This window comes from Psammomys obesus, unplaced genomic scaffold (assembly GCF_907164565.1).
Source record: "Psammomys obesus unplaced genomic scaffold, mPsaObe1.curated_primary_1811, whole genome shotgun sequence".
NCBI classification, from domain to species: domain Eukaryota; kingdom Metazoa; phylum Chordata; class Mammalia; order Rodentia; family Muridae; genus Psammomys; species Psammomys obesus.
The window spans coordinates 12,615,950-12,643,735 of record NW_026585644.1 but is presented as its reverse complement, the minus strand read 5'-3'; the positions used below and the strand labels follow the sequence as shown (position 1 = coordinate 12,643,735).

Genomic DNA, 27,786 nt, shown 5'->3' with positions numbered 1-27,786 from the left:
ATTTGCTATGGAAGCAGTTAGTTTCCGTTACAGGCATAAAAAAGTGAGGACAATTTGGGGTCCTCCATTAATTGAAAGGAAGAGAAACTACTGCTTATTGATTGACCCCAAGTCTACTGACGATCACTGTAGTTAATATTACAGCTGTAGCAAACACGTGGACTTCCTCTTGACTGCAGTGGGAGCCGCTTTGTCTGCTCTGCCTTTTTATGAGAGCTCTGGGTGGCATTTCACAAGGTTCAGTTGAGCCTTCAGCTGGGTAATTAGCCATGCCTAACAGAAAAACTTTCCCAGGCCCACTCAAGTTGACAGTGACAGAGATGGAAAAAGGACCTTTGCCTTTTACTCTTCTAATTCAAAAATATCTAAATATTTATGAAATATACATGGAAACAATGCAACTTATCTATAGGTATGAAAGATGGTATCTCCATATGTGGTTGATTGCATGGTAGAGAATTTAAGGCATGCATCCTAGAAGCAAACTGTTCATAATGCAATCAATGCTGACTGTGAATATGCTCATATTATGTTGTAATTATGCATATATGTTTTAACCAGGAGTCTGGTACTCAATGTACACGCCCTGCCACAATTCATGAAAATGGAGCGTGTAAGTCTGCTTTAAACACTAGCCTGAAATCAATCTCTACATGCATTGCCTGTCTGAATCTTGGTGCACATGACATTTCTTCAAGATCACGTGCAGAGAAGACTATCAATGGCGAAGTGAAACCAGCAATAAAACGTCCCATTGAAACAAAGTACCGCCTTAGTTTATTAGCTGTATCTCAGAGGAACGCCACACTCACCCACTTGGGATGGACTTAACAATACCGGCATTGTAATTTTTTTCCAAGTTGGCCCCGTAGGAAATGGCGGTGGCAATTATTGTCTGAAATAAAAGAAAAAAAAAAAAAGTGGAACAAACCCAAAGCCACCGGCTCTAACAATTCCTTGCTTGTCCACCTGCTTGGTGCTGAGTTTTCTAACCACGCATGATGCTTACCACGATCACTTCTATAGGAATAGGGACGGGGATTCTGTGTTTGAATCGATCATTTAATTCCTTGACTGCCATGCAGATGACGATGGTAAGTAACCCAGCGATGAAATCTGCAATGTTGGTGTCACCGACATTCTCAAAAATCTCAATCAGTGTCTGTAAAGAGAAAGTGGATGATAGCATATATGTTATGCTACCCAGATACGCACATACAATCCATTCTCCCACATGAACTGTCATGACTCCTCAAACAGCGTGTATGAGTCCTATTCAAACATCTTAAGAATGGGTATGGCTCAGCGGATTAAGGCTCTCACTCCCATGGGCTGATGGTCTGTGTTCATACTCAGACCCATATGACTGAGGGAGAAAACTGACTCCTGAAAATTGTTCTCTGACCTCCACACCTTTGCTGTAGCACACATGAAAACATATGCACACATGAAAACACACACACACATCACATGTACACACACACAAATAAATTAATCTGTTATTAAAAATTATAAAAATGCATTGGCTAACACAAGAACCATTAAGCACATAACATTTTTAAAATGCGCACATGCACAAGCAAATAATGTAAAGCTTTTGTTAAAGTCATAAAAGTATAATGACCAATACAAGGAACATTAAATTAAGTACATGAAGACAATGCAGTCAGTTCTGATGAGACCTGATAGACTAGGGTCAGATGGAAGGGGAGGAGGACCTCCCCTATCAGTGGACCTGGGGAGGGGCATGGGAGGAGAAGAGGGAGAAGAGTGGGACTGGGAGCGGATGAGGGAGGGTGCTACAGCTTGGATACAAAGTGAATAAACTGTAATTAATAAACAATAAATTAATTTTAAAAATTAAATACATGAAATTTCTAAAATAAACACACAGTAAATTACTAATGGTGATTAACTTGGAGAGGTAAAACAGTGGGTGATTTTTACATTCTTGTGTTTGCTTATCTGTATTTTTAGGATAAAATGGAAAAATTTTCAAGGGAAACTGTGGAATTCTATCTCTTATGGAAAAATAAATAAAATTTGTGTCTTAAGGAGGTTGAATAGGTCTATCCGGTGGTCTTTATATAGACAGGAGTGATGGTGAAACCAAAGTCTGGCAACTCCGAAAAAAAAAAAGTCCAATGACTTTTCTTGGGTCCCAGCCAGCATCCTAAGTGATGTTCCTCTCCCAAGCTGAATGATTCAGGAAAAAGCACCGAAACCTTCAAAAAATGTTCCATATGAAAACCTAAGTGGTACTGTCCATTATTTATTGCAAATTAAAACCACTGAATGAATACATAGGCCAAGTATATATTGTTTAGAAATCAGTGGAACACTAAAAGCTGTTTTCTCCATGTGAGCAAAGCCAGCTCAAGGAAAACTCATTTTGTCTAGAGGTCTCTGGGATACCAGAGTCTTCTTCAAAGGAATCAGTAAGAGAGCATGCTGAGCAGAAAACTGGCATCTTTATTCTGTTGTGTGTTTTTTCTTAGCTAAGTCATGTCTGCAGAAGGCATGCCTTAAAAGTAGAGTTATAGCTGGCTGTGTTGGCACATGCACTCAGAGAGGCAGAGACAGGTGGATGTCTGTTGGTTCAAGGTCAGCCTGGTCTACAGAGGGAGTCCAGGACAGCCAAAGCTACACAGAGAAAAAAAAGAAAAAAGTAGAATTATAAATGGTTGGGAACCACCATGTGGGGATGAGGAAATGAACCCAGGTTTTCTGCTCTTAACTGCTGAGTCATCTCTCCAGCCCCCAGAAATTAATTTTAACATATTCAAGGGCACACAAGTAAGAAGTAGTCAAACCAAGACTCGAACTCCAGTCTGTTGATATACAAGTGCTCTGACCTTTAGCCACGGTGCTATGCTTTGTCCATCTACCCTCATTGCTAGCCTAGTACCTGGCTTGCAGTGAGGACTTAGTAACATTTGCTGAAACATGGAGTAATTGACCAAGTGATGTGGGATTCTGGCGCTGAAGCTGAGAACGTTTCTGACAACCCCACCCTTCCACATGTGTGTATGGCTGTGTATTGTTTGTAGATGCTATTTTTTTTTGTCTTTTAGCTCAAGCTGGCTTCAACCTCACAATGTACATGAAGATCACTGAGAACTCCCTGCTTCACCCCTCAAGGGTTAGGGTTATTGACAAGCATTCAGTGATGGGAATTGGCCTAGAGCCTCATGTATATTTGGCAAGCACTCTACCAACTGGACTACATCCTCAGCTCCTCCTTTCTTAAGGTACTTTTGCATGGCTTTATTCCCCCAAGCCAGAGTGACGTCATGCTACTATTATCACCATGCCCCAAGCATCAGTGACATATATAGAACATATACTCAGAGCTAAGAATTTCAAATCCACTTTCGATGCTCTAGATCCTTCTTTTCATCTTCTCCGCACCTTGAGCCAGCTTTGAATCGAATGTTCCTTTTCGTTTATTATTGCTGAGACATTTACATTATTCATTTTATGGATGCTCATAATTAAAAGGACTTGAGAGACACATCTCCAATCATTTCAAGAAAGGCTTGAAATAATAATTTCGCAATAATAACTTTTCTGGAACTTGCAACATGTCATCTCCTGAGCCAGTTATCCAACTACTCTCTCTTCTAGCAATCCAGGGAGGCAGATTCTATTTGCAACCATATTTTGCAGAGAAGGAAACTGAGGCATGGTGATTTTTTTAAAAGGACTGATAAGTAGCAAGGTCAAAATTTGAATTCAGACCCGCCCACCTCCAAAACTGAACTTTCAGCCACTATCCTCTACGATCTGTCTCGGGGTCACTTAGCTTCTCAGAGGCAATGTCAGACCAGAATGCAGGCCTATAACAAACAGCTCAGCCCTGTCTTTGTTCATCATGTTACCTCAGATTTCTTAATGTTTTTGAGGGCCATCTGGGAAAGTTTTGGAGCAGTTGAAAAATGGTTTGCAAAACGTCATCCTGTTCGGTTCTTTCAGAAAAGTCTATTTTGATGACTCTCAGTGAATACAGAAAAACAGGTTCTCCAGGTTCAAGCTGAAGAGAGAAGGAACAGTGATGTTTCTGGAAAGATATGCATCACTTACATAGATAATGGAGAGGATGCCATTGTAGTTTTTGGTTGAAACATTGAGCACAATCTTTAGCTGTGAGACCAGCACTTGGAAGGCTGCAGCGGTTGTGAATCCACCAACCAAGGGATCTGCCAAGTACCTCACTATGAATCCAATCTGCAAACCTCCAAATACCAGCTAGGGTAAGAAGAAAGAAAAGAGTTAGATGTTTGCCTGAGAGAAGGACCAACTCTCTGGAAATATTAACAAATCAAGTTTTGTACCAGTGAAAACACGGATAGGCTGTCTGTGGGACAAACTCTCTTGTAAGAAACAAGTGAGAATTTCCTGCCCTCCCTTCCATCCACCACTTTAAAACTCAAAACCCATAGGCAATGTAAAAATTCAGTATTTCCATCAAAGAACTATGAAAAGCAAAATTCATGTCACTTCTTTTTGTGACTTTCAGGCCTCCTGGCTCGGCATTTGAACACTTCTCGTTTATGCTTTCTGCATGTATTCTATGCTAACACTCAGTTGAGTCACTTGTGTTCTATTTGCTCTCTTTTCTCTGACTTTGGTGACAGGCAATTCCAGTTTTTGTTTTTCACGTTTTTAAGGTTTTCAAACCTATTTTAGCATCTGACCTAGAACACTGTTATTTAGAAAATTATATATAGTTCAGCGAGTTTGTTTTACAGTTAGATGCATCCGTAAGGCCCCACATCGTGAAACGAGTTCTTTCCAATAAGAATCGCCCTCATCTGTGGCTCATGTAAGTCTGTTACCTGTATGATTCCAACTAGAAGAGTGAGGGTGCTTGCAATCAGCACTCTTGCTGCATCTCGGGTTCCGGCGTCTAACGCGGTGGCGTTGAGAGCGCTTCCGTTTCCACTGGGCACGAGAAAGTGGTCGTCTGGAGCCATGCTCAGCACAACAGATCCCACCATTAAACTGACCACAGGGAAAGGGCCTGGGGAGAAAGGTTCAGTCAATTGGCCGGTCACGGGTCACAGACATCTAGACTCAACATGTCTATGTGCAATTACAAAGGGGTGTGGTAGTTAGCTGTAACTGAGAAATGCTGTTCGAAGAAGCTGAGAAGTAGACATCGCACGGCGTTCCCGACTCGGAGAGGGCGAGAGTGACATGTAGGTAGGTGATAGCAAACCAGTGTTGAGTGGGTTCATAGGAAGGGTGCTAGCTCCTCCTGTGTGGGAGCCTTGTGGCGCAGGAGTGGGAGGCATCAGGAAAGGTTTCCTGGCAGAGGCCCATAGAAACTAAATCCTTACTTATTCAATTTCATATCTATCCCCTATGATCTCATCTCTTATAGTGTTCAAAATCCTGATCCCCGGACACAAGCGGCTCCACCAATAACACTGTGTCCACACTGACAAAGGATTGGAATCAATTTTCTTTTTTCTCATATGCCAGTTAATAAAATCCCATTTTTTTCTGATTTCTTCTATTTGCTCCTTACATTCCCCCCCCCCCCCCCGCGCTGCTGCTGCTGGTCCTATCTTTCGATTACAAGAGGTGTCAATACCCAAACCCCGTGACTGGGAAGATCTAACTGTGGAGAATGCCAGAGGCAGAGCCACTTGTCCCTTACTGATTGCTTCCCCAAAGAGAGGAAACTGACTCAGTCAACAAGTTCCTCACGACCTGCTTCTGCAGACATGTCAGAAGCTAAAACCCGTGAGAGTCAGAGCCATGCACAAGGGCATGGGGTAGGGTAGAGGGCAAGGCTATGCTTGCCCCAAGAGGGGCATGCAGGCAACACGTCTCACCAGTATGTGGACACAGCAGCAAACTTGCCTTCATTGCTCACGCCGAAGTCACACAAAATCATGTCAAAACATGTATTTGCTCGTACACTCCAGAAAAAAACAAAAGAAAACAAAAAAAAAAAAAACATACCCTGAATGTTAGGAGTGAAAGAAAAACCCAATTGTGAGGCATGCCAAGAAGGAAAGGAAAGATTATTTTTTTCTAAATTGTCTTGGCAGGATTTTGCTAGCCTTCCAATATGACCTTATTGAAATAGGTATGTTCTTTGATGAAATAACACATATGTATTTAGTGGCCATAACTCACTAAAATACAAAACTAACCTAGCGAGGTAAGTGGATTCGGTTCCTGTAAAGAGTTTTTCTCTCTGTCCTATGTTGGAGGAGAACACTTTTAAATACAGAACCAATTTTATTACGTTTAAATTATGTGTATGTGTGTCTTTGTTTTTTTGAGACAGGGTTTCTCCTTGTAGCCTTGGCTGTCCTGGAACTAACTCTGTAGCCCAGGCTGGCCTCGAACTCAGAGATCCTCCTGCCTCTGCCTTCCAAGTGCTGGGACAAAGGCGTGTGCCACCACTGCCAGGCTACCTTTAACATTTTTAAGCTGTGATAAAATTCAAAAGTGTGCTATCATTTCCAGCCTTTCAGCTTTATTTCCATGAAAGCACAGTTACATATATATTTAACAACGTCAAATGGTAAAGATAGCAGGCAAGGTGCTGAGGCTTGGTTCCTCGAGAACTCATGGACAAGGTTCTGCAGGCATTGTATACACGATGCAGCAGAAATGCTTTACAAATGAAAAATACGGCTGTAAAATATACTTGTAATTACCAACTGAGATGTGTCTTGAGGTTCCAAAGACAAAATACGTCAGGATAGGGAAAAAGGCCGAGTAGAGACCGTACTGAACAGGAACTGCAGCGAGCAGTGCATAAGCCATCCCTAAAGGTACAAGCAACACAATAAAAGTCACCAACAGAAATTATGGCATGTTCGTACCACACAAAGAAAGGCTTTTTCATAGACACGCTCAGTTTATGGATCCAAAACATCAGCCAGTCCTAAGTGGTTTTCTTATTTTTCATACAGACCTTGGCTGTGCTAGGATATGGTCTCAGGCTTGGCTGGGAGAATGGGTGTTCCTACGCCCTTGCTCAAACGAACTGACTCCACTGCTCAGAGATTCCATCACTGGCTGATAATATCGGCTGGAAAGTAATCAAAGCAGTTCCTGTAGAATTTGACTAATCCAGCTTTGCTTACGTGGATAGTTCTGTTTGAACCCGTTCCCCTCTGTGTTCTAAAGGATGCAGGTATCATTGCATTTTCTCTTTTCTTGCTGAAAAACAGACATTAGATAAAAAGCACGACACCCACTTCTAGCCTGATGAGGGAGACCTACCCACCAGTGGGCTGTGCCAGACAGCCTCCGGGCCATGAATCTCAGAGAAAACATTTCAGTGGACATGGGTGTTGGAAAAGGATAAGGGCATATTTCTTCCCTTAGTTAAATATGTTGGCAGCCTTAGCACAGGATATCTCTCTGTACGTCACACTTCAGGGGTGAACATTCAGAACGTTGAACCTTGCATTATTAATAAAGAACTATTTATAATTATTTTTAAAACTTACTAACAACTTAAATGACCCAACCCATTTGCACTTAAGTTTATTTACTGAAAGATTATCTTCCAATAAAGAAACGATTAGCTAAATTATACTTTTACATGGTAAATCTATGTTGTAAGGGATTTGGGGGGAGGTCTGAGAGGCTTGGGAAATTCAGAAGAAGGGAACTGGTGTAATACAGAAATACTTTTTTCTAACATAACCAAACGTAAAGTAAAACTTTAAAAAATTGTTACATTTTAGTTTATTTTGTGTGCATACATGTATGTGTTGTGAAAGCAGTAGGGAAGCCGGTGTGTGTGGCATGGCATGCGTGTGCAGGTGTGTGTGTGTGTGTGTGTATGTGTGCGTGCGTGCATGTGTGCAGGTGTGAGGAGAACTTTTGAGAGTGTTCTCTCTACAGTGTGTGTCCTGAGGATCACACTCAGGCCCTTATATTATTGATGCATTTGTTTTTTGAAAATTTTGTATGTGTGTTTGGATGTGTGGTATACATGTGTGTTGTATGCACATACGTGTGTTCAGTGCACCAGAGTCTAAGGAAGACATAAGGTATCCTGCCCTGTAGATTTTATTCCTGTAAGACACAGTCTCTCACTGAACTTGGCTAGGCTGTCTGTCAGAAAGCTGGGGATTTGAACTCAGATTCTCATGCTTGGGCAGCAAGTGCTCTTAACTGATGAGCTGTCTCCCCAACCCCTTGATGCGTTTTTTTAATACACTAGTTATTACAAGGAAGTAATAATCAGCTGTCTGAGGAACAAAGAACAGAAGGAGAGCAGATCCACAGAGAAAAGACAGAAAAAGGACTGGGGAGGAAGAAGGTACAGGCTGCCTGCTTCCTGTGGACAGTTTTCAAGTCCTCAAACAAGGAGTTCCCTGAACAAGGTGCTGTATCTCTTCTTTGTTCTTCTCCTTTGCCCCTCCTACACTTGTAATATGCCTGGGAAACAGGATGCTCTCAGTTTGCATCCACAGTGTCTATTTAGGGGCAACTTTTCCTCATGTACAACATGGTTATCTTTGTCACAAAGGAATTTGAAACATTTTTGAAATAATATATAGTTTGGAAAGAAAGAGACTATTGATTGAAAGTGTAAACCTCCCGTACTGGTAGACAGACTGGATAGGATGGTGGCATGCATGCTAAATTGAAACCATCTGAAAGGAAAGACCTTCCGCCATGTAAGACTACAACAAGCCATTTAGACTCCTTAGCTTCAAAACTATGAGAAGTAAACTTCTATTATGTATTGAGTACATTGATAAATGTCAAAGATAAAAACCAGATAGGAAGCATCCCATAGCTATGAGTAAAGATACCAATAAAAGGGGCTTGTAAGTTATTTGTGGCTATAGAAATTTCCTTCTTTTTTTTTTTTTTTTTCCTGTTTGGTTTTTTGAGACAGGGTTTCTCTGTATAGCCCTGGTTGTCCTGGAACTCACTCTGTAGACCAGGCTGGCCTCCATCTCAGAGATTTTCTTCCTCTGCCTCCTGAGCACTGTGATTAAAGGTGATGTACCACCAGCAGCCTAGGAATTTCCTTTCTAACACTAGGAATCCACTACCTCAAATGTTTCTCCCAGCACTTACAGGGCTCAGCTAGTTAGCAGGTCATAGAACCTGCCATCACTGCTCTGCAGGATAGCCTCCCTCTCTCTAGCTGTGGCCTGGAGCCACCCCCCAGCTACCTTCTCTGGAATCCTTACTGGGGCATCACTCTATCTTCATAAGACTCCTAGAACCAACCACTTAGTCTGGCTTCACTTCCAACCTGGGTCAGCTCCATTCGCAAATGTTCCTCTGTCTTCTCCCCTACCTCCTTCCTTTCACTGGGAAAAATCCACTAAGAGACCCACAGGCTTCAGAACAGCCTTCAAAGCAAGGACACAATTTAGACATTGCACCAAGACTAACCAGTGCTCAAAACAATTCCTGATCCCCAGCCTCGAGCAGGCACCGAGCAGGCACAGAGCTCTGCAGATGAGACAGTTGCATTTCCTCAGCAAGCATGCCCTTCCTCTCCCTCAGACAATTACTGGTAGCTTTCCTTTGACAACTGCAGAAATCTTGTCTTAGAGTTCTACCCAGAGCTCCGCCACTTTCCCACGACTTCCGTCCTTGAAGCTACCCTGCTAACCCTTAGACAGATCTCTTCTGCCAGGCAATTCCTGACAGCTCAGTGATATGTTCTAGTAGTTCCTGCTTTAAGAAAAAGAAGAAGAAGAAGAAGAAGAAGAAGAAGAAGAAGAAGAAGAAGAAGAAGAAGAAGAAGAAGAAGAAGAAAAAGAAGAAGAAGAAGAAGAAAAAGAAGAAGAAGTAGAAGAAGAAGAAGAAGAAGAAGAAGAAGAAGAAGAAAAGAAAAGCCTCATTCCTGCCACCGTCATCCTGTGTCTCTTTCAAACTCACAGTGAAACTTCTTAAAGGCAATATGCACTCACCGCTGTCTACTAAAACCAGCCCTTCAGTGTTTGCTGGCCCCTGCCCTCACCCTTCTGACTAAGCTTCCAACCACCCCCCCATATCTCTGTTTGTTTCCCCCCCAGCTTCATGATCCAAACTTCCTCAACTTCTTAACTGCCTTTCCCCCTCCTTGTCAGCCTTCTCTTTTCCTCCTTCCTAGTGATGACAGGCACCCCCACTCTATTCTTTTAGTACACGTGTATATTGCTACATTGTAACGCTGGTGTCTTGCACCCCACACTTGCTCCACAGCCAGTCTTTACTGTTTTAACAAATGACAGTCATCTCCCCAATTTGCTTAAACACCTTAGAGCCGCCTGATTTTCATCTGCACTTACCAGTACATAACAGTGATTGCTGCTGCAGAATGATCTTCTATCTTGCAGCGCTCTCTAAGTCCCGCCTAAGCTAGCTCAAGGTGATGAATCCATCCTCAGGATGGGTCTGGGGTGAAGCAGTGAGGTGCCTTGGGAGACTTTATTTAATTAGGACCCTGAGAGTGCCTCCTTGCTTCCCCCAAACTCTGGATCTGCCTGGTCTTATATCAGATCTCATCCTCAAGATGGCCGGCCCATACACACTCCACATGCCCGAATCCTCATTTTCCCGCTTGTCCCTCAGGTCCTTTGCATCTTTATCTGATAGTCAGTCGTCTTTCTGCTCCCAGTCAGCCCCTGGGCTCTGTCTAAAGCTCTCCTATTGGGCTAGGCTTTCATTAACCATGGTGTCTAAAATAGACCTGCCTTCCCAAATTACTTCCCATCAGGTTATAGTCCCACTTCTACCACTGTACCTGAGCTCCACAAGTGTGTTAGTGATGGCTGACTACCTGATGTACAGAGCCAGCCCATAATAGTTTACTATGTGCGTGAGTGATAAGCAAGTGGGTGAGAGAGCCAAATTAATCTTTCAGAAACTTACCTACCAGAGACAACTTTATAGCCTTGTTTTTTTCTGGAAAACAAGCTACCTATAAAATGAGGAACTGAGAAGGGCAGTGGCAGCTCACGCCTTTAATCCCAGCACTCAGGAAGCAGAGGCAGGCGGATCTACAAAGGTAGTTCCAGGACAGCCAGGAGTACACAGAGAAACCTGTCTCAAAAGACAAACAAACAAAACAGAGGCACTACAGTGTACAAGGTATGAATGCAGGAATTAGACTGGCTTCAAATCCCAGCAGTCCTACTCTCCCACTCCACAATCTGAGGCAAGATTAGATTTCTCTTTTGTTAAAGGGGCTGTAACAATAGTCCCTGTCCTGCAGAGTTCTTGTAAGAATGAAATTAAATGTATCAGATACATGTTGAGCAAATATAACTCTTTCCCCCTCTACTGGGGTTCAATCTCAGGTCCCATGGTTGGCAGCCAAGCATTGAACCCCTGTACTTCATTCCCCAAAGATAAAGTAAGTCTTTATAACACACTTGCCTATGACAACTAAGAATAGCTTGCCCCCCCCCCAAAAAAAAAACCCACATTTTTTTCATGTATAAAAATGTCTTATTGTCAGGAATGAAAGTCAGTCCTTTTGGTTAAATATTGATTGTGCTGATCTTTGTGCTAGACAGAGCCTAAACAGCCATGAGTTGGAGAAGTCTCCTGTTCTCCAGGAGCCCTAGGAGCTGCCACTTATTTATTTATTTATTTATTTATTTATTTATTTATTTATTTATTTATTTGTTTATTTGGTTTTTTGTTTTGTTTTGTTTTGTTTTTTGAGACACGGTTTCTCTGTGTAGACCAGGCTGACTTCAAACTCAGAAATCCACCTGCCTCTGCATTCCAAGTGCTGGGGTCAAAGGCATGCACCACCATGCCCAACACACTTTCCAGACTTCAGAACACACTATAGAACATATCACACCCTCACCACTGGGATCTAGAGCACACTGGGTCCAGCTGAAGCTCCGAGTAGGGACTGCAGAACCTCCTCCTCTGTGGGAATGCCCTGTCTGCTCTGAGGAATCTGAAGAGTGTCAGAGCCAGATTTACTGCACCGTATTGCCTAACCTTTATTACAAGCTTCTGAAGCAGTCTGTTTTCAAGGTCTTTCTCCACACCTCCACACCCTGAATCATGTCCCATTACTTGGCAAACTCAGATGTCATCTTCGGCACCTTCGGGAGAACTCAGCTTCGACCACTCTACTTCCAGGGAGCCATCCCCCGGTACCCTAAGAGCAGGTACAACAAACCTCATTGACTCCATCCTGTTAAAGGACATCTCTCCTGCCACAGCATTAGCACACTGACCTAGGAGCATTCATTTCTCCATGGGGCTATGACCTCCTTCAACGCATCTTAGCCTTGATCGTTCACCTAGTGTCGGCAACACACTAGGTGGGCTGTAAGTTACACTGGATAAATGAGCTCTGTTGTCATAATTTGGAGGCTCTGTGGAATTCCGTGTGTGGCCCCAGGCTAAGATGACTTCCTCTCCTCCCTTTAAAGTGCTTTCACACTGCAGATCAATGTACGGGAGAATGTGAATAAAGTAACTTAATGAGCTGAAAGAGTTGGGTTTTAAAAACCCTCAGAACAGAACAGAAAATATCAGAGCACATTATTTGTAGTGAGAAGCATTACTTTACGAAGCTTTAGCTATGTGCACACATATCACGATGTAATGAGGATTTCATACTGTGTGCTATGGCCAGTAACTTTGGGAAGTTCCAGCTTGGGACATGACTGTAATATGGAGCCTCACGGCCAGGGAGACAACAGTGTTTCCCAGGAAAATATCTTTGTGGAAGAGGAGATGGGTGATTCCTTCTACTAAGGTTCCCTAGAGAAAGCATGAAGGCCTTGAGAGGGGCACCATAAATCTCTGCAGGAGACAGTAACCGAGACCTGTCCACCAGCATCTCACCTTGCAGGGTGCCCACTAGCCCAGTGCTCACTCCAGAGATGACATCACTGAGCAGCCATTCCTTGACCCGGTATTTGGGGAGCCAGTCCAGAATGGGCAGGAGAGCCTTCAGCACACCAAAGGCTCTTTTTCTCGAGCAACTGTCAAAAAGTAGGAAAACGACTTGTCAGATCCATCTCTGACCATAACCAGTTACAAATAACAGTCATAAACCAATTTCTGCTTAAAAAAAAAATAACTAGTGAGAAAAATAGTGAGTTCCATGAAGAAAATCCTGACACTGAAGTACTTGCCATGTTTTCACGAAGAATTGTATCTGTCCTTTTAAATGCACTGTTCTAGGAAACACCGGATTAAACATCTCCTCCCCTCGTCCACCTTTTTAATCCTCTGAGAAAATATCCCTACACAAGAACTCATTTTCTGATCCAGCCAGAAAATGATCAGTGTGGAGTCTCTGTGTGAGATTAATTTTTAGGCTCCTAACACTGGCATTGCCTTCTTTGAAGAAAAACAAACACAAGACTATTTTGGCAATACAAGCTTAGAGCCACTTTTAAACAAAACTTTCAATGTGATGAATTTATACGTTGTACCTTGTTACTTAGCAATTTTGAAAGTAACAAACTATAGATAAAAAGAAAAATAGATAGAACTTCTACTTTTTAAAGTTTTAAAAAAAATTATATTTATGAAATAATTGCAAAGTTTAGTAGGTAACCCAAGTTTTATATTAAGGGATTATTTTGTGCTGATAAGACATAGTTATATATTTTTAAGTCCTTGGAGATACACACTAAATGTATAAATATATATCGTGGTCCTTTTCATCTGCCATGTGGTTTTGTGGATTCAATCCATTGCAGATAAAAAAAAATATAAGAAAAATGTACTGAATATATGAAGGGTCCCCTCCCCCATTTCCTAAATTTAACAGTGAGATGAGGGCTAACAACACAGTTATATGGTTTTAGTACTGCAAATAATCTAGAGAGAGTTAAAACGATGCAGATAGTTAAAGATGTGTGGGTTTTGTGCAAACATTAATCCATTCTACATACGGGATTTGTGAATTTGGAGGTTTTGCTGTCTGGGGGTTGGGGGCTCCTAAAACCAATCTCCTATAGATACCAAGGGATAACAGTAATAAACCAAATATCCAACATATGGGATTTATAAAAATCACGCTGGAGAGCCCAGCACATTTGGCATAAAATTCTCAAAGAAAGTAGCACCCCCCCTAAACAAAATACATTGCATGCATGTATTGAAATCTCAAAGACTGCCGAGCGGTGGTGCACAGCCTTAGTTAGTCCCAGCACTCGGGAGGCAGAAGTCATTTTGCATAAGAAGAGACTGGCGATCAGCTGAGCGTCTGCCACGTTTTTGTTTTTGTTTTTTGTTTTTTGTTTTTTTTTAAGTTTGTAGTGTCTGGTCCTGGGTCTCCTGGGGGTGGGGAGGGGAGTTGGGGACGTGGTGGTTATGTGTAGGGATCCCACTGCCTCTTGAAGAAGCACTTGGAACGCTTGGCTGCTCACTTTAATCCCAGGTCTCTGAAAGTGATCTTGACCTTGGTGTGGCCAGCCTTGTTGGAAGGAGCACTTTTCCGACCCGGTTTCCCCTAGCTTGGAAGGAAGCAGGGAGCCTCTGGACCCCAAGGTACCCTCCAGGTTTCATTTAAAAAGGTGGGGGGGGGGGGGGGAGAAAAGGTGCAAGCGGAGCGGAAACACTGGGGAGTTTCTGCAGACAAAGTTGCAGCGACTCCAGTCCCGGATGGCTGGAGCCACCCCTGTCCCGCATCCAGCGCGGGGAGAAGCGGGAGCGCGGCCGGCGCAGAGCACGTGGCCGCGGGGCGCCCGCTCGTCCCCGCGCTGGTCCCTCCCCCAGTCTCCCGGCGCCCGCCCCCGGTACCTGCAGCTCCGCGCCAGGCTGTCCCGCAGCGTCCTGCGCTCCTGCAGGCGCCGCTCGCGCTGCTGCTGGAAGGCGAGCTCGCTGTACAGCGGCCGCGACACCGCGTAGCCGCAGCCGTAGTCGTCGAGCTGCGGCGGCTCCGCCCGGCCGCCCGGCGCTGCCATGGCCCGCGGAGCCAAGCGCCGCCGGCCGGGAGGGGACGCGGCGAGGGCCGGCGCTCGCTCGGGAGCTCGCACCGGGGTGGCGGCCGCGGGTGCCACCGGCGGCGGCGGCGGCTCTGCAAAGCCGCTCCGCGCCCCGCGGTCCTCGGCGCTGGCCACGAACCGTCCCCGCGCAGGCCACCTGCAGGACGGCAGCCGAGGGCCTCAGCGTCTCCCGCACCGCGCACTCGGGGATTCCCGGGCACCCTCCCTGGGCTGTCGAGGCGCTGTCCGCGTCCTGAAATCTCCCCCGGACCGGCCTGGGGCGAGTGCGACCGGGAAAGGGACGGGCCCTCCCCGCAGCTCCCCGCACACTCGGGGCTGCCGCAGTGCAGTCGCCCTCGGGGACAGGGGCAGCGGTTTCCCGGCCCGACCCCTAGCTCCCTCTCGTCTCGCCCTTGCTGGTGTCTGCCCTGCCCTGCCCGCCGGCGCCTGACAGCCCCATCCCTAGAGAGTTTCGGCAGGGCGGGGTGCAGCCGGCTGCATCTTCTGTGAACTCACCTGTTTGGGCTGCCCGACCAGAATGCCCTGGGGACAGTTTTCCTGCTGCCTTTATAGCGCTCACCGAGAGCCGGTGGGACGTTTTATTTATGGAGCAACAGAGACGCCTTGGTTTAAGGAAAGGACACAGACAGCGGTCTTTCCCCATGAATCTTACCAGGAAAAAAAAAAAAAAAAAATCCCAGCCCTCCTGTGTTCTCTTTCTTTCCCAAACCCACAGAGCCGGAGCTCTGAATAGTTGTTTCACAGGGGCCACCGATCTTCACCCATTACACGACCACTGTTGGGAGATACGGGACGGATCAGAGCTTGGGGGAGCAACTCCCGGCTTCGGTGTTGGAGGAGCCAGGTTGAATCCTAGTCCACCAGGCGCACTGATACCACGTGGGGAGAAGGAATAGAGATTAATGTGGTTTGTATGCCAATAAAGCTTTGGAATTCTGAAAAGTCTTTTAGGAATACTCAGTGGATGGTGGAGGGATTTTCGTTCGCTCACTGATTGTAGACAAAGCCTTTTCACTTCTGTTGCGTGCGTGTAATTCACAAGCTCAAGCGCGGAGGCTTGCCCCTTTCTCACCTGCCTCTTTTTTATTTTTCAAAGTTTCTTATAATGTATTTATTTATATATAATAGTTTTATTTTATATATTTTATGTACAACGGTGTTTTTCCTGAATGTGTGAGGGTGTTGTCTCCCCTGGAACTGGAGTTACAGGCAGCTGTGAGCTGCCATGTGGGTGCTGGGAATTGAACCCAGGTTCATCTGGAAGAGCAGACGGTGCTCTTGACCACGGAGCCATCTCTCCAGCCCTCACCTGCCACTTTGACTCTTTAATTTTTCCTCCTCCAGCTAGCTAATCAGGAGGTGAAAAATTAGGATAAGCAAGAAGCAAGACAAGAGCACGGGATTCCAAGCTACATTGTTTTGTATTCTGTTGGAGTAAATCTGACTGAAACTAATGCATGGTTAAAATAGGGGCAGAGGACTTTGGAACTTCACATCGTTCGTGTCTGGTCAATATTCTGAAGAAAATGTGGAAGAGTTGGTGTCCGTGGACCCTCTGGACACCAACTTTTGATCACCCACTTGGGAAGACCATGACAATTTTACAAAATCCCGGAAACAAAATTTCAGGAGAACGCTAGGGTAAATTCCCTAGTTAAGATGTTGCAAGCATGTGTGGTTTCCTCCCCCTACTCCCCCCAGGAAGGAATGAGTCACCCGCTTTCAACAGATTTTCAAAGGATCACTTGACCCAAAGAGGTCAAGAGCCAGCCAGGCATGGTGGCACATACCTATTGTCTCAAAAAACTTGGGAGGCTGAGATGGGAGAATCGCTTGAATCCACAAGTTTGGCACCAGATTGTGCAACAAAGACAAAGGGAGGAAGGAGATGAAAGACAGACAGACAGACAGATTTTAAAACTGTTAAAGACGGAAGAGACCACAAGGACAACCTTCTTCCAAACTACCCTCTGCTGCCTATACACAGTCAAATGTGATAACCCAGCTTCGTATCATTATCAGGCTTTCCACCATTATGGGCTTTAACCCTCTAGAACTATAAGCCGAAAATAAGCTGTTTCTTTTCAAAATTGCCTTCAGTCCTAGAATCAGAGAAGTGACTGACACACTGTCAGGACCTGGTTGCTATAATGATGCATTTGTTGTGAAAAGGTATTGGTGAAATGTAGTATTTTGTGTGCTGTCTCAGAAAATTAACAATACCGAGGAAGAATTTGGGAAGTGGTGAGAGAGCTCACTCAGTGAATAACGGAGCCTGCCACCAAGACCTGAGTTCAAGCCTCACAACCTACAAATTGTTCTTTGACATCAACAGCATTCTACCCTACTTGCAGAGACACAAGCGTAAGTAAATAAAAAGTGTTAAAACTTTGTTTTGAAATAAAACCTGGTTTAATCATAACTCTGTAATGTCCTGTATGTATCTGAACAACGATACTGTTTTTTCCCACTCTGTTAAAAGTATCTTTTCTATAGCAAAAGTAAACATCCATAGAAAAAATAGGATCTGCATTAAAGCATTTGGTAACACTATAGAATTGCTCTTCTCAAAGCTGAGAGACGGACTATTTGACTTAGGCTATCTTTTAAATAGATAACTGGGCCAGTGGTTCACTGGGTAAAACGCACTTGCTGCCAAGCCTGATGACCTGAATTTGATCCTTGGGATCTGAAAGGAAGAAAGAACTGACTCCGACAAGTTGTCATGTGATCTCCGTATGCCCCCACACAAAATAAGTAAGTAAATGTAAAACTAAATGAATAAATAAAACATAAAACCAGAGAAGAGTGGGAGGTAAACACAGCTGTTCTCCATCTCGCTGTGTTTAAAGCCTCCGATTACTCACCCTGGCTTTGTAAATCAAGTCTCACCTATTGCACATAGGAGTGGTTGCTTCCTATTTACCAGAATTTAATCACATCATGGGGTTTCCGCAAAGAAGAGAATGCTTCCCTTTAAAATAGATGTCAGAGGGCAATATGGCTGCCTTGTGTGACACTTCACAGACATTGCTGATTTAAGGCCCAGGTGAGGTGGAGCAAGGCTGTCATCCCAGCTCTCAGGAGACAGAGGCAGGAACAGGGTCAGAATTTCAAGGCCAAGCTGGTCCACAGAGAAAGTTCCAGGCCAAATGGAACTAACTGTATGATGAGGATCCTGAGCCCTGTCCCCAAAACAAGCAAGCAAACAAGCACCCTAAAAACCACACACAAAAAAGGCATCGCCACTTAGGCTTTTAGAGTTTGAGACCACCCCACGTTAGATCTCTATATCGTTCATTCAAGAGTTTATTAAGCATTCGTTGTGCCCCTCCCCCACCAACCAGGCCTATTGTTGCCCATAGCCTGAGCTCTGCAGGCTGTGTGCCAGCAAGTGCCCACTTGGACTTCTGGGGATATCAGCAATGGCATCATATGGAGAGCTACTGCATCTTGGCATTTGCATCCAGTAGACGCAAGATACTGCTAACATCATCATCACACAGCTGTTGGGATGCGAAGCCACCGGAACGCCTACAGAAAGTCCACAGAATGCCGTTTCACCTTCCCGAGGTTCTCCCCTCATGAAGCTCTCCCCTGGAGCTCTTCCTGTGCTTATGAGGCTGGGTGTCCTTCAACCTTCCAAACTCAGCACATGGACTGGCAGGAGTCACCCTGGGCAGCTTGTGCTTGACAGCGGAACCCAGGCATCTGCAAGAGACGATAAAGCACCACACGAAGAGCAAGAGCTGGAGTTGGATTCAGGCGACGACGTGGAAAGCTGCCTGCGCTCCACGGAAATCACCGAGGAGCTCTGTTGGTACTTGGTGGAGACCAAGAAGCACAGGGAAGAGGGACCGCGACAGCCCAGCTGGATGAGTATGTGAATGCCGACCGTGGCCTGTACTACAACCCCCACCGGTCAGAGGAGCCCATCCCTCTGGTCAGTGGAGTCCCCATCTGAGAAGCTCACCAGGGGAGCGGCACGAAGCCAAGACGAAGCACTTGTATGCGGACAGGGCTCCCAAGATCCTGGCCTTGGAGGCTACTGAGCAGCTGAGCTTTGACGTGTACTGTAACAGAAAGCAGCCAAAGTACTGGCCTGTCATCCCCTCAAGTTCTGAGTCCTGGGCACAGGTGCCCTAGGGAATGCCTCCTGAATGCCTCTCCCTCTTAATATTGGATGTGTTCTCTTCACCTCTGCTGGACATTTTTCAGAGAAAGAGGCCTGTATACCGACATGGTGGATACAATCTGTCAGCCACTTAGAATTCTGTCAGCAGGAGGCATACTGTTGCTAACACAAGAACTATCCACTTGACATAAAGTGATATTCGTCTGTGTATTGCACTGGCTCTTGATTTTCTCTGCGACAGTCTAGTTCATTGAAATTCTTGCCTAGAGATGATGCCTAGTGCTTTTGCTGTTTTAATTTCCTTCTTTAAACCTTCCTGCATGTCACAAAAGCCTTAAGGCAAAATGTCAATGTCTTTTTTTCTTCTTCTTCTTCTTCTTTTTTTTTTTTGAGACCAGTTCTTGGACAGCCCAAGCTAACCTCAAATGCTTATCCTCCTGCCCACTTCCAGCTCCCACAGGCTAGCTTACAGGTATGTACCCCACACTGGCCTCTGACCTACATATTCTCTCTGTAAAGCTCTGGATCCCTCAAAAATGGTCCAAGTGCACAGGAAGGCAAATGCCAGTTGTCACTCAGCTAGGTGTCACCCTGCCTGCTCTATAAAAGACCTGAGAATAAATACTTCAGGCTTAGCAGGCATGTGAGCCACCTCATGCTGTCTAACCCTGTCTTCATAGCATGAAAACCTCCATAGACAGTAAGTAAACAAATGGATGTGACTGTGTTCTGGTAAAACTTTACTAAAAAAAGAATTTACTTCTGTTGATCATGGACTTTTGAGGAACAGAATTTGTACCCTGGCTACACGTAACAGATAGTGGGTACAGCAAATATTCACCCAGTGGTCAAAAATGTCTATTCTATTTCATTGATTTAAAAAATAGATCTTGACATTTTATTAGGATTCATCTCATATTTGAGAATTATCAATTGGTAACATTTTCTGTCTTAATGATTCATAGAAGTCATTGGGTTTTTTTGTTTGTTTATTTGTTTGTTTTGTTTGTTCCAAGACAGCATTTCTCTGTATAGCACTGGCTGTCTGTAGACAAAGCTGGCCTCGAACTCACAGAGATTGACTTCTGCCTCCCGACTTCGGGGATTAAAGGAGTGAGCCTCCACTGCCAGGCCACAAAATAATTGTTTTGTAGTTACTGGCATCCTAGAATTAATAACACATGATATTTTTATAAATTCATAATTGTGTCTATGCTCCTAAATGACTGTGCTGTAAAAAATTAACAAAGGTCTCTGGAGTGATGGTTCAGTTAGGAACATTCCTGAGGAGCTTGCTCAATTCCTAGTACCTACATGGCTGATAACCACCAGTAAACCCAGATCCCGTGGGTCCAACACCCTCTTCTGACTTGGTGCAACTGTGACTCACAGACATATGTCCACACACAAAAGGAAATAAGTGCATCTTTATAAAAGTAATTCTAGTTCTCTGACAACTTAAGAGCCATCAGTTTGGCTGCATTTTTCTTGTCTAAAGAGAAACACCACAGTGTAAATTGTTTCATTTTCTGTGTGATGTTTAATCAGAAGAATTTTTAAAAATGAAAATGCTAATAATTGCAAGAGTTCCAATTATCCTCCACCCCACCCCCCAAGATAGAGTGTCTCTTTGTGTAGCCCTGGCTGTCTTGGAATTTGTTCTGTAGACCAGGCAGCTCTCAAACTCAGAGATCTGCTTGCCTCTGCCTCCCTAATGCCGGGAGTTAAAGGTGTGCACCACCAGGCCTTGCTATGAGTCCTGTTTTTAAAGGAAACCTGAGTCTGCTTAGAGTTGTCTGTGTCTGAAGGGTGTCACGGATAGCTTACTTGTTATTTTAAAGTGGACTTCAACTGAATCATTTCTCTTATGAGACGGCATTTGGAAACCTTGGTGATTCACACTTACATAGTTTACATTGCAGACTGGCACTGGTGATCAACAGAAACCTTCAGAAACAGTCACCAGGAAGTACAACTCTAATTCTAAAACGTTGCTTCTTAATTCTTGTTAATTTTTCCAGTAGATGCTACAATCTGCCATTTTTATACAAGAAGAAAGCTTAAACTTTCAACTTTCCTGATCACCTTCTCTGAGTAACTTACTGGGTTTGTCCTCATCGCTGTACAGTTTCACACTTGTTTACAGTCTCCTGTATATTACTTTTTTCTTTTGCAGCTTATCACCTATGTTCCTTAAGAACATATGTCTCTTATGATACTAACAATAGAGGTGTGGGTAAACAATAGAGGGGCGAAAGCTCAGTTTGTAAAGTGCCTCCAAAGTGTAAAAAGGATCCCCCTGGGGGCTCACTGACTAGCCAGCCTAGCTCATTTTGTGAGTTCTGGGCCAGGGAGAGATCTTGACTAAAAAAATAATGGTGCTTGACAACACCAAAAGATGCCTTCTAGTCTATCAACACGCACGAGCGTGCACACACACACACACACACACACACACACACACACACGGACAGAGACAAAGAATTAAAAAAAAAAAACTCTGTAAACTATATAAAATTTTGTTTTATAAACATAATTCTTTAATATAATGTATTATATCATTTATGTTATATAATGTAAATATATTGTTTAATTAAATATAAAAATACTTATGAAATATAAAATTTATATACTTTATATTTAAGCCCATCAACTTAAAACATTGTTAATGTCAATAGCAACATAATTCACTATATTTCTCAGATCATACATTTGGATTCTCTACCATGAATCCAAATTTGATGAGTGTTTGATTTAATTTATATTTGTCTCTTTCTATCATGAAACAATGGCATAATTTTTCTAAGCAGCAAACAATTTGACAGCCCTTCCAAGTTGTATTAAATGTATTTAACTTTTTTTAAAAAGACTTTATTTATTTATGTATATGAGTACTTTATCTCCTGCATGCCAGAAGAGGGCATCAGACCCCAGTAGAGATGGCTGTGAGCCACCTCTTGGTTGCTGGGAATTGAACTCAGGACCTCTGGAAGAACAGACAGTGCTCTTAACCACTGAGCCATCTTTCCAGCCCCTGTATTTAACTTTTATAATTATCCCTGCCGATCTTATTCCATAAATCCTATAGCTTAATATGGAGGGAGACAAGGGAAAGTTGCTTAAATACTGTACTATGCTGATTGAATATTTAAGTATTCTGCTCATGACTTATTGCATCCATCCACTCAGTGAGTATTTATTGAGCCCCTACTTATATAAGACACATTTATATGCATTGGATATACAGCAATAAGCAAGTCTGAAAAAGTTGATGCCCTCAAAGAATTTGTATTCTAATAGGACAGTGACTGTCAGTCATTAAAAAACAAAACAAAATAAAATAAAAACAAAAACCCCTCAGAGCTGGGCATGGTGGCACATGCTTTAGTGCTGACTCAGGAAGAAGAGAAAGGCAGATTTCTGAGTTCAAGGCCAGCCTGGTCTACAAAGTAAGTTTCAGGACAGCCAGGGCTACACAAAGAAAGCCTGTCTTATAAACAAAACAAAACAAAATAAAATAAAACAAAACAAAAAAAACCCTCAGGTGGATATTACCTGAGGATATGTTTTAAAAACATATTTTTTTATATTGAATATTGAATAGGAGAAATAAGCAGAAGAATGTCTTATAGAATTCCTTTTGGAGGGGGGCTGGAGAGATAACCCAGCAGTTAAAAGCACTGGCTACTCTTGCAGGGGACCAGGGTTCAATTCCCAGGAACCATATGGCAGCTCACAACTGTCTGTAACTCCAGTTCCAGGAAGTTACATTTCCAACACCCTCATACAGACATACATGCAGGCCAAACACCAATGCACATGAAGTCAAAAATAAATGTTATTTTTAATTTATTTTTGTTAAAGATGTGTCTGTGTGTGTGTGCATGCATGTACCCGCGTGTGCTCGCGCTTGCATGCTATGTCATGCATGTGGAAGTCAGGGAAACTGGTTCTCTCCTTATCCCTTTATGGAGGTTCCAGGGATCAAACTCAGACTTGCCCAGTGAGCCCTTTTCCCACTGAGCCATCTCACCACCCCCAACTATCTACTAAGCTAACTATGAACTTGTATTAATGAAGAGACATCTTACACAGGATCTTATACTGTGTATCTGCACTCTCTGCATGTTTTTCCATGAGTGAAAAAGGATGTTTTACATGTTAATTTGTATGTTAATTTATTAATTAATAATAGTAAATATACAATTAATTTGTTAATTGTATGTTAATTTGTTAATTTACATGTTAAATTGTATGTACGCTTATCTTGACAGCTGTAGATTGCTAGAGGCGATAATCACGTGCTATTGAAAAGCAGCCGCAGTAAGGCTGGAGGGCTGGCTCAGTTGTTCACAGCACATGCTGCTCTTGCAGAGGACATGAGTTCAATGACCAGCACTAACACAGGTGGCTCATAACCAACCTAGAACTCTAACTCCATGGGGTTCTGACGTACCAGCTTCAAAACACACCTGCACTCATGTGCACAAACCTACACCTAGACACATACACATAATTTTAAGATAAAATAAATCTTTCATGGGGGTGTGAAGATACCGAGAGTTTGTTATTCTAACTTTTAAGAATGCTAAGAGGAGGTGATTGAAAAGAACTCACAAGTTATTCTGTCATGACGAATGGTCCCATGCAGGTATTACTACTTCATCATGGCAAAATGGAACTTTTTATATTCTTACAATCACATTCTTTTAAAAACATTTAATTATATTTATTTGTTTGTGTATATGTGAGCATGTGCTGACGGCAGAGGACAATCCTTGGGAACTGGCTCATTCCCCTATCATATAGTCCCCCAGGGATCATTCTCAAGATAGACGGGCTTAGCAGCAAGCGCCTACTTACTTTCTAAGCCATCTTACTAACCTACGATCACAATCTTAAACCTTTCCCATTTCCTGGACTTCCCAACTTACAGGATGACATCAGGTCTGTCCAGTAATTAAGAGTCATCTGATTCCTACTTTCTTACCCAAATCAAGCATGGTATGGGGAGGTAGAGGCAGGAAAAGCAAACATTTAAAGTTACCATGGGCAAATTTAGACTCTGCCTTAGAAAGAAAGAAAGTCCACTTTTTGCTTTTTCTTTTATGGTGCTGGGGATGAACTCAGGGCCATACAGGAGCACATACTATGTAAGTAAGTGCTCTATCACTGATCTGCTATCCTCTCTCCCAGCCCCAGTGCCTCGTTTACTTTTGAACAGCTCTTCTATCCTTCAGCTATTCATTTCTGTGACACTGAGTGGGTTCAGGCCAGGACCACACCAAGGCTCTGCTCACTACTTATGCTCTGAACCAGAAGTCTTAGAATACAAATGCCTTTACTGTCACTACTTGGAAGTCTGAGGCAGGAGAACAGCTGTCGTCACTGCTGTCATGAAGTTAAGAACTTGTCTCAAAAACGGCAACAAACAAAAGAAATGTGAGGATGTTCCAGTCTGCCCTCAGTTTTTAAATCTTTTTAATGACTCTACTGGCACCCTCTCTCTCTGTGGGCTTACACAACTAAACTTGTTTTACCTCTGGAACTGGTGGCCCCACCTTCTCTATCCCTACCTGCTGTCTTCTTGCCTTGCTTTAACTATTCCATGGTAGTGGTGTCCCTAATGGTGAAGCCAGGTATATGCTCCTCCTACAGGTGTACCCAGCACTTGCCACACAGAAAGTGCTTTTCTGTATCCTTAGGCTATGAAATTCATGAGGATAAAGACTTTATTCATGTTGCTGAGTTAAAAAAGGTAAAAATACAACTACTGTTTGACCTAGCTACACCATTCCTCAAAGGACTTTATATCTCTTTTAGTTTAGGTTTCTATGGCTATGATAAAGACCATGACAAAAACAACTTGGAGCATGTGCTGACTAATTTAAGACAGCTGGACATTGGTGATAGTCATCTGAGAGGAGAAAATTGCAGTTGAGAAAAAGCCTCCATAAGACTAGGCTGTCGGCATTTTCTTGATTAGTGACTGATAAGGGAAGGCCCAGCTCATTGTGCATGGTGCCATCCCTGGGGTGGTGGTTCTGGATTCTATCAGAAAGAAAAATGCACAGGGCTTCATGGCAGGCCTGGGAAGAAGACAGCCAGAGGCCTCAGGCCCAGCCCAGCCCACTGCTACTGAGAGCAAGTATGTGGTGGAGAGATGGGACAGAAAGGGGTTTGTGAACTATGAAGAGAGGCAGAGCTGGAGAGAAGATGGTAGGGAGGAATAGTCTGAGGTGGGTGGCCTATGCTGAGGCCATGGTGATGTCTGGGCCTGTATTGCACCGAGGGCCATGTCTGGGTCTCTGGCCCTGCCACAGCAGGGGGTCTGTGTTGATGTCAGTGGCCCCTGTTATCACCAAAGGCCATGCAGATATCTGGGCTATTGCTGAGGCCACGCTAGCATCTGAAGGCCCTGCAGACCCACCCCCTTACCAGCCACCCCAAAGTTGTGCCATTGATGATGTGGGTTTGGGAGAGCTGGCCCATCCCTCTGCCTGGGTAGTGCTGGAGAGCTGGCCCGTCCCTCTGCCTGGGTAGTGCTGGAGAGCTGGCCCCCATGGTGTGAGCCAGGAGTGCGGGCAGGCTTAGCAACTCAGCTACCATGCAGGACCAGATCCAGGGCTTCGAGCTGGCCCACCCAACATCTACCTCGCCCCCATGACCCACCCCCATGGGCCTGGTTCTGCAGGACCAAAACCACAGGATCTCTAGACTCAGGGCAACAGCAGGATATCTGAGCGGAATTCCCATGAGGATCCAGTACAGACAGTGCAGCAGAAGCCAGAGGCCTCAGAACAGACCAGTGACGCATTGCAATGAACGTTTGTAGTTGTTTAGTTTTTTTCTTCTTCTTCTTATTATTATTATTTTTTATTTTATTTTGGAGGAAAGGTTCTAAGGATAGAGGGTGGGTACGGAAGGACTGGAAAATGAGTGGAATTAGGGAGCATGATGTGAAATTCATAAAGAATCAAGAAAAGATGATGGAAAAAAAGACACTCTCCCTCCACCCCCCGCAAATAAAGTAGGCTGAGCAAATCATGGGAACAAGCCAGTAAGCAGCACTCCTCAATGGCCTCTGCATCAGCTCCTGCCTCCAGGTTCCTGCCCTGTTTGAGTGTCGGCCCTGACTTCCTTCCATGATGAACAGTGATGTGAAAGTGTAAGCCAAACAAACCCTTTTCCTTCCCAACTTGCTTTGCATGGTGTTTCATCATAGCAACATTAACCCTAACTAAGACAGAGAAGAAAGGATCTAGTTCATCTTACATTTCCAGGAAACAGTCTATCACTAAATGAAGGTAGGGCAGGAACTCAAAGCAATTACCTGCAGGCAAAACTGAATCAGAGGCCGTGGAGGAATGCTGCTTCTGGCTTGATCTCCATGGTTTGCTCAGCCTACTTTGCTATACAACTCAGGGCACTGGAGAGATGACTCACACTTGGCAGTCATCCCTTGATATTGGTATCTCAAATAAGCTAGGGTATTCACCTCAGCTAGGCTGTCCCTTCAGCAGTAGCCACTCCTGGACTCTCTTCAGGGACTCTGACCCTGCTACATGGTGTCAAACCTCAGCGTCCATCCATAACTCCTTCAGTCCTGCTGCTTTTACTGCGATTGGGGCTGCGCCTTCACCAGTGACCTCTCCTTACTGTTCCAGGCCTCAGCTGCTCTCCATGATCACTTCATGCCTTCAAAACCAGTGTTAGAAGTGTATTACCAAGTTTGACTGTTGGGTACAGCCTCAGGAACTGTAACTTCTGTGTGCTGACCCAAAGGAAACACTTCCTAGAACATTTGGCCTTGATGATTCTGGACATTTCTTCATCAGCTAACTCTTCAGCTCCAGCTAATCATGGTCGACTGTCCCAACAAAGCAAAGGTTTGACTTTGGTGGTTCTGGTCTCTTCTTAATCACAGCTGATTCTTCAGTACCCAGCTGACCAAAACCAGAGTCTTAATTAAAAAAAACTTTAATGGTCCTGATAGAGTCTTTATGGGACTCTCAAACTTCCCCAGGAAACTTCACAAGGCAAGCCTCCATCTTTGGCACTATCCTTAACTTTATCTTCGAAGTTCCCACAACAGTTCATTAAACTCTGAAAACCCTTAGTGGCTTTTCTAGGCCAGTGTTTTAACATTCTGCCTGGAACACGATCAGCTCTGTCATAGCGATATTACATGAAGCTACCACCAGTCTCTGCACTAGTCAGGGTTTCTATTGTTATGGTAAAGCTCCATGAACAAATACAACTTGGAAAGGAAAGGGTTTATTTGGCTTGTACTTCCACATTACAGTCCATCCTGGAACTAAGTCAGGGCAGGAACCTGGAGGCAGGAACTGAAACAGAGACCGTGAAGGGAATGCTCCTCACTGACTTGTTCCCCATAACTTACTCAGCTTGATTTCTTATACAACTGAGGACCACCTGTCCAGGTACGGCCCCACCCACAGTGAGCTATCCCCCGAAATTAATCAGTACTGGAGAAAATGCCCCATAGGCCAACCTGTTGTGGGCATTTTCTCAGCTGAGGTTCTCTCTTCCCAATGACTCTATGTGTGTCAAGTTGACAAAAAGTAGCCAACACACTAAACTTTTGTAAAGATAGTTGTAATGAACGTTCATTGCACTCTGTTCACAACACCTGGGAAATGGAACACCCATCATATGATGGAAAATGGCAATGAGGTACATATACACAACGTAGCTTTTGCT

At 44.0% G+C, this 27,786-nt stretch overlaps 1 protein-coding gene and 1 pseudogene across 1 annotated transcript in view; one reads left to right on the top strand and one right to left on the bottom strand.

Annotated features, from left to right (window-relative positions):
* The window catches only part of Slc26a4 (solute carrier family 26 member 4), a 42,437-nt gene extending 27,475 nt beyond the window's left edge, over positions 1 to 14,962 (bottom strand). The window contains exons 1-7 of the mRNA XM_055622812.1: positions 14,722 to 14,962; positions 12,811 to 12,950; positions 6,681 to 6,791; positions 4,839 to 5,023; positions 4,084 to 4,248; positions 1,010 to 1,162; positions 813 to 895 (exon numbers count right to left, since the gene is read on the bottom strand). Of these exons, the coding sequence (XP_055478787.1) occupies positions 813 to 895; positions 1,010 to 1,162; positions 4,084 to 4,248; positions 4,839 to 5,023; positions 6,681 to 6,791; positions 12,811 to 12,950; positions 14,722 to 14,885 (1,001 nt within the window). The 5' untranslated portion in view covers positions 14,886 to 14,962. The remainder of the gene's footprint in view (positions 1 to 812; positions 896 to 1,009; positions 1,163 to 4,083; positions 4,249 to 4,838; positions 5,024 to 6,680; positions 6,792 to 12,810; positions 12,951 to 14,721) is intronic.
* A 482-nt stretch (positions 14,963 to 15,444) lies between these two features.
* On the top strand, positions 15,445 to 19,075 carry LOC129687320 (gem-associated protein 8-like; annotated as a pseudogene).
* The last annotated feature ends 8,711 nt before the right edge of the window (positions 19,076 to 27,786 follow it).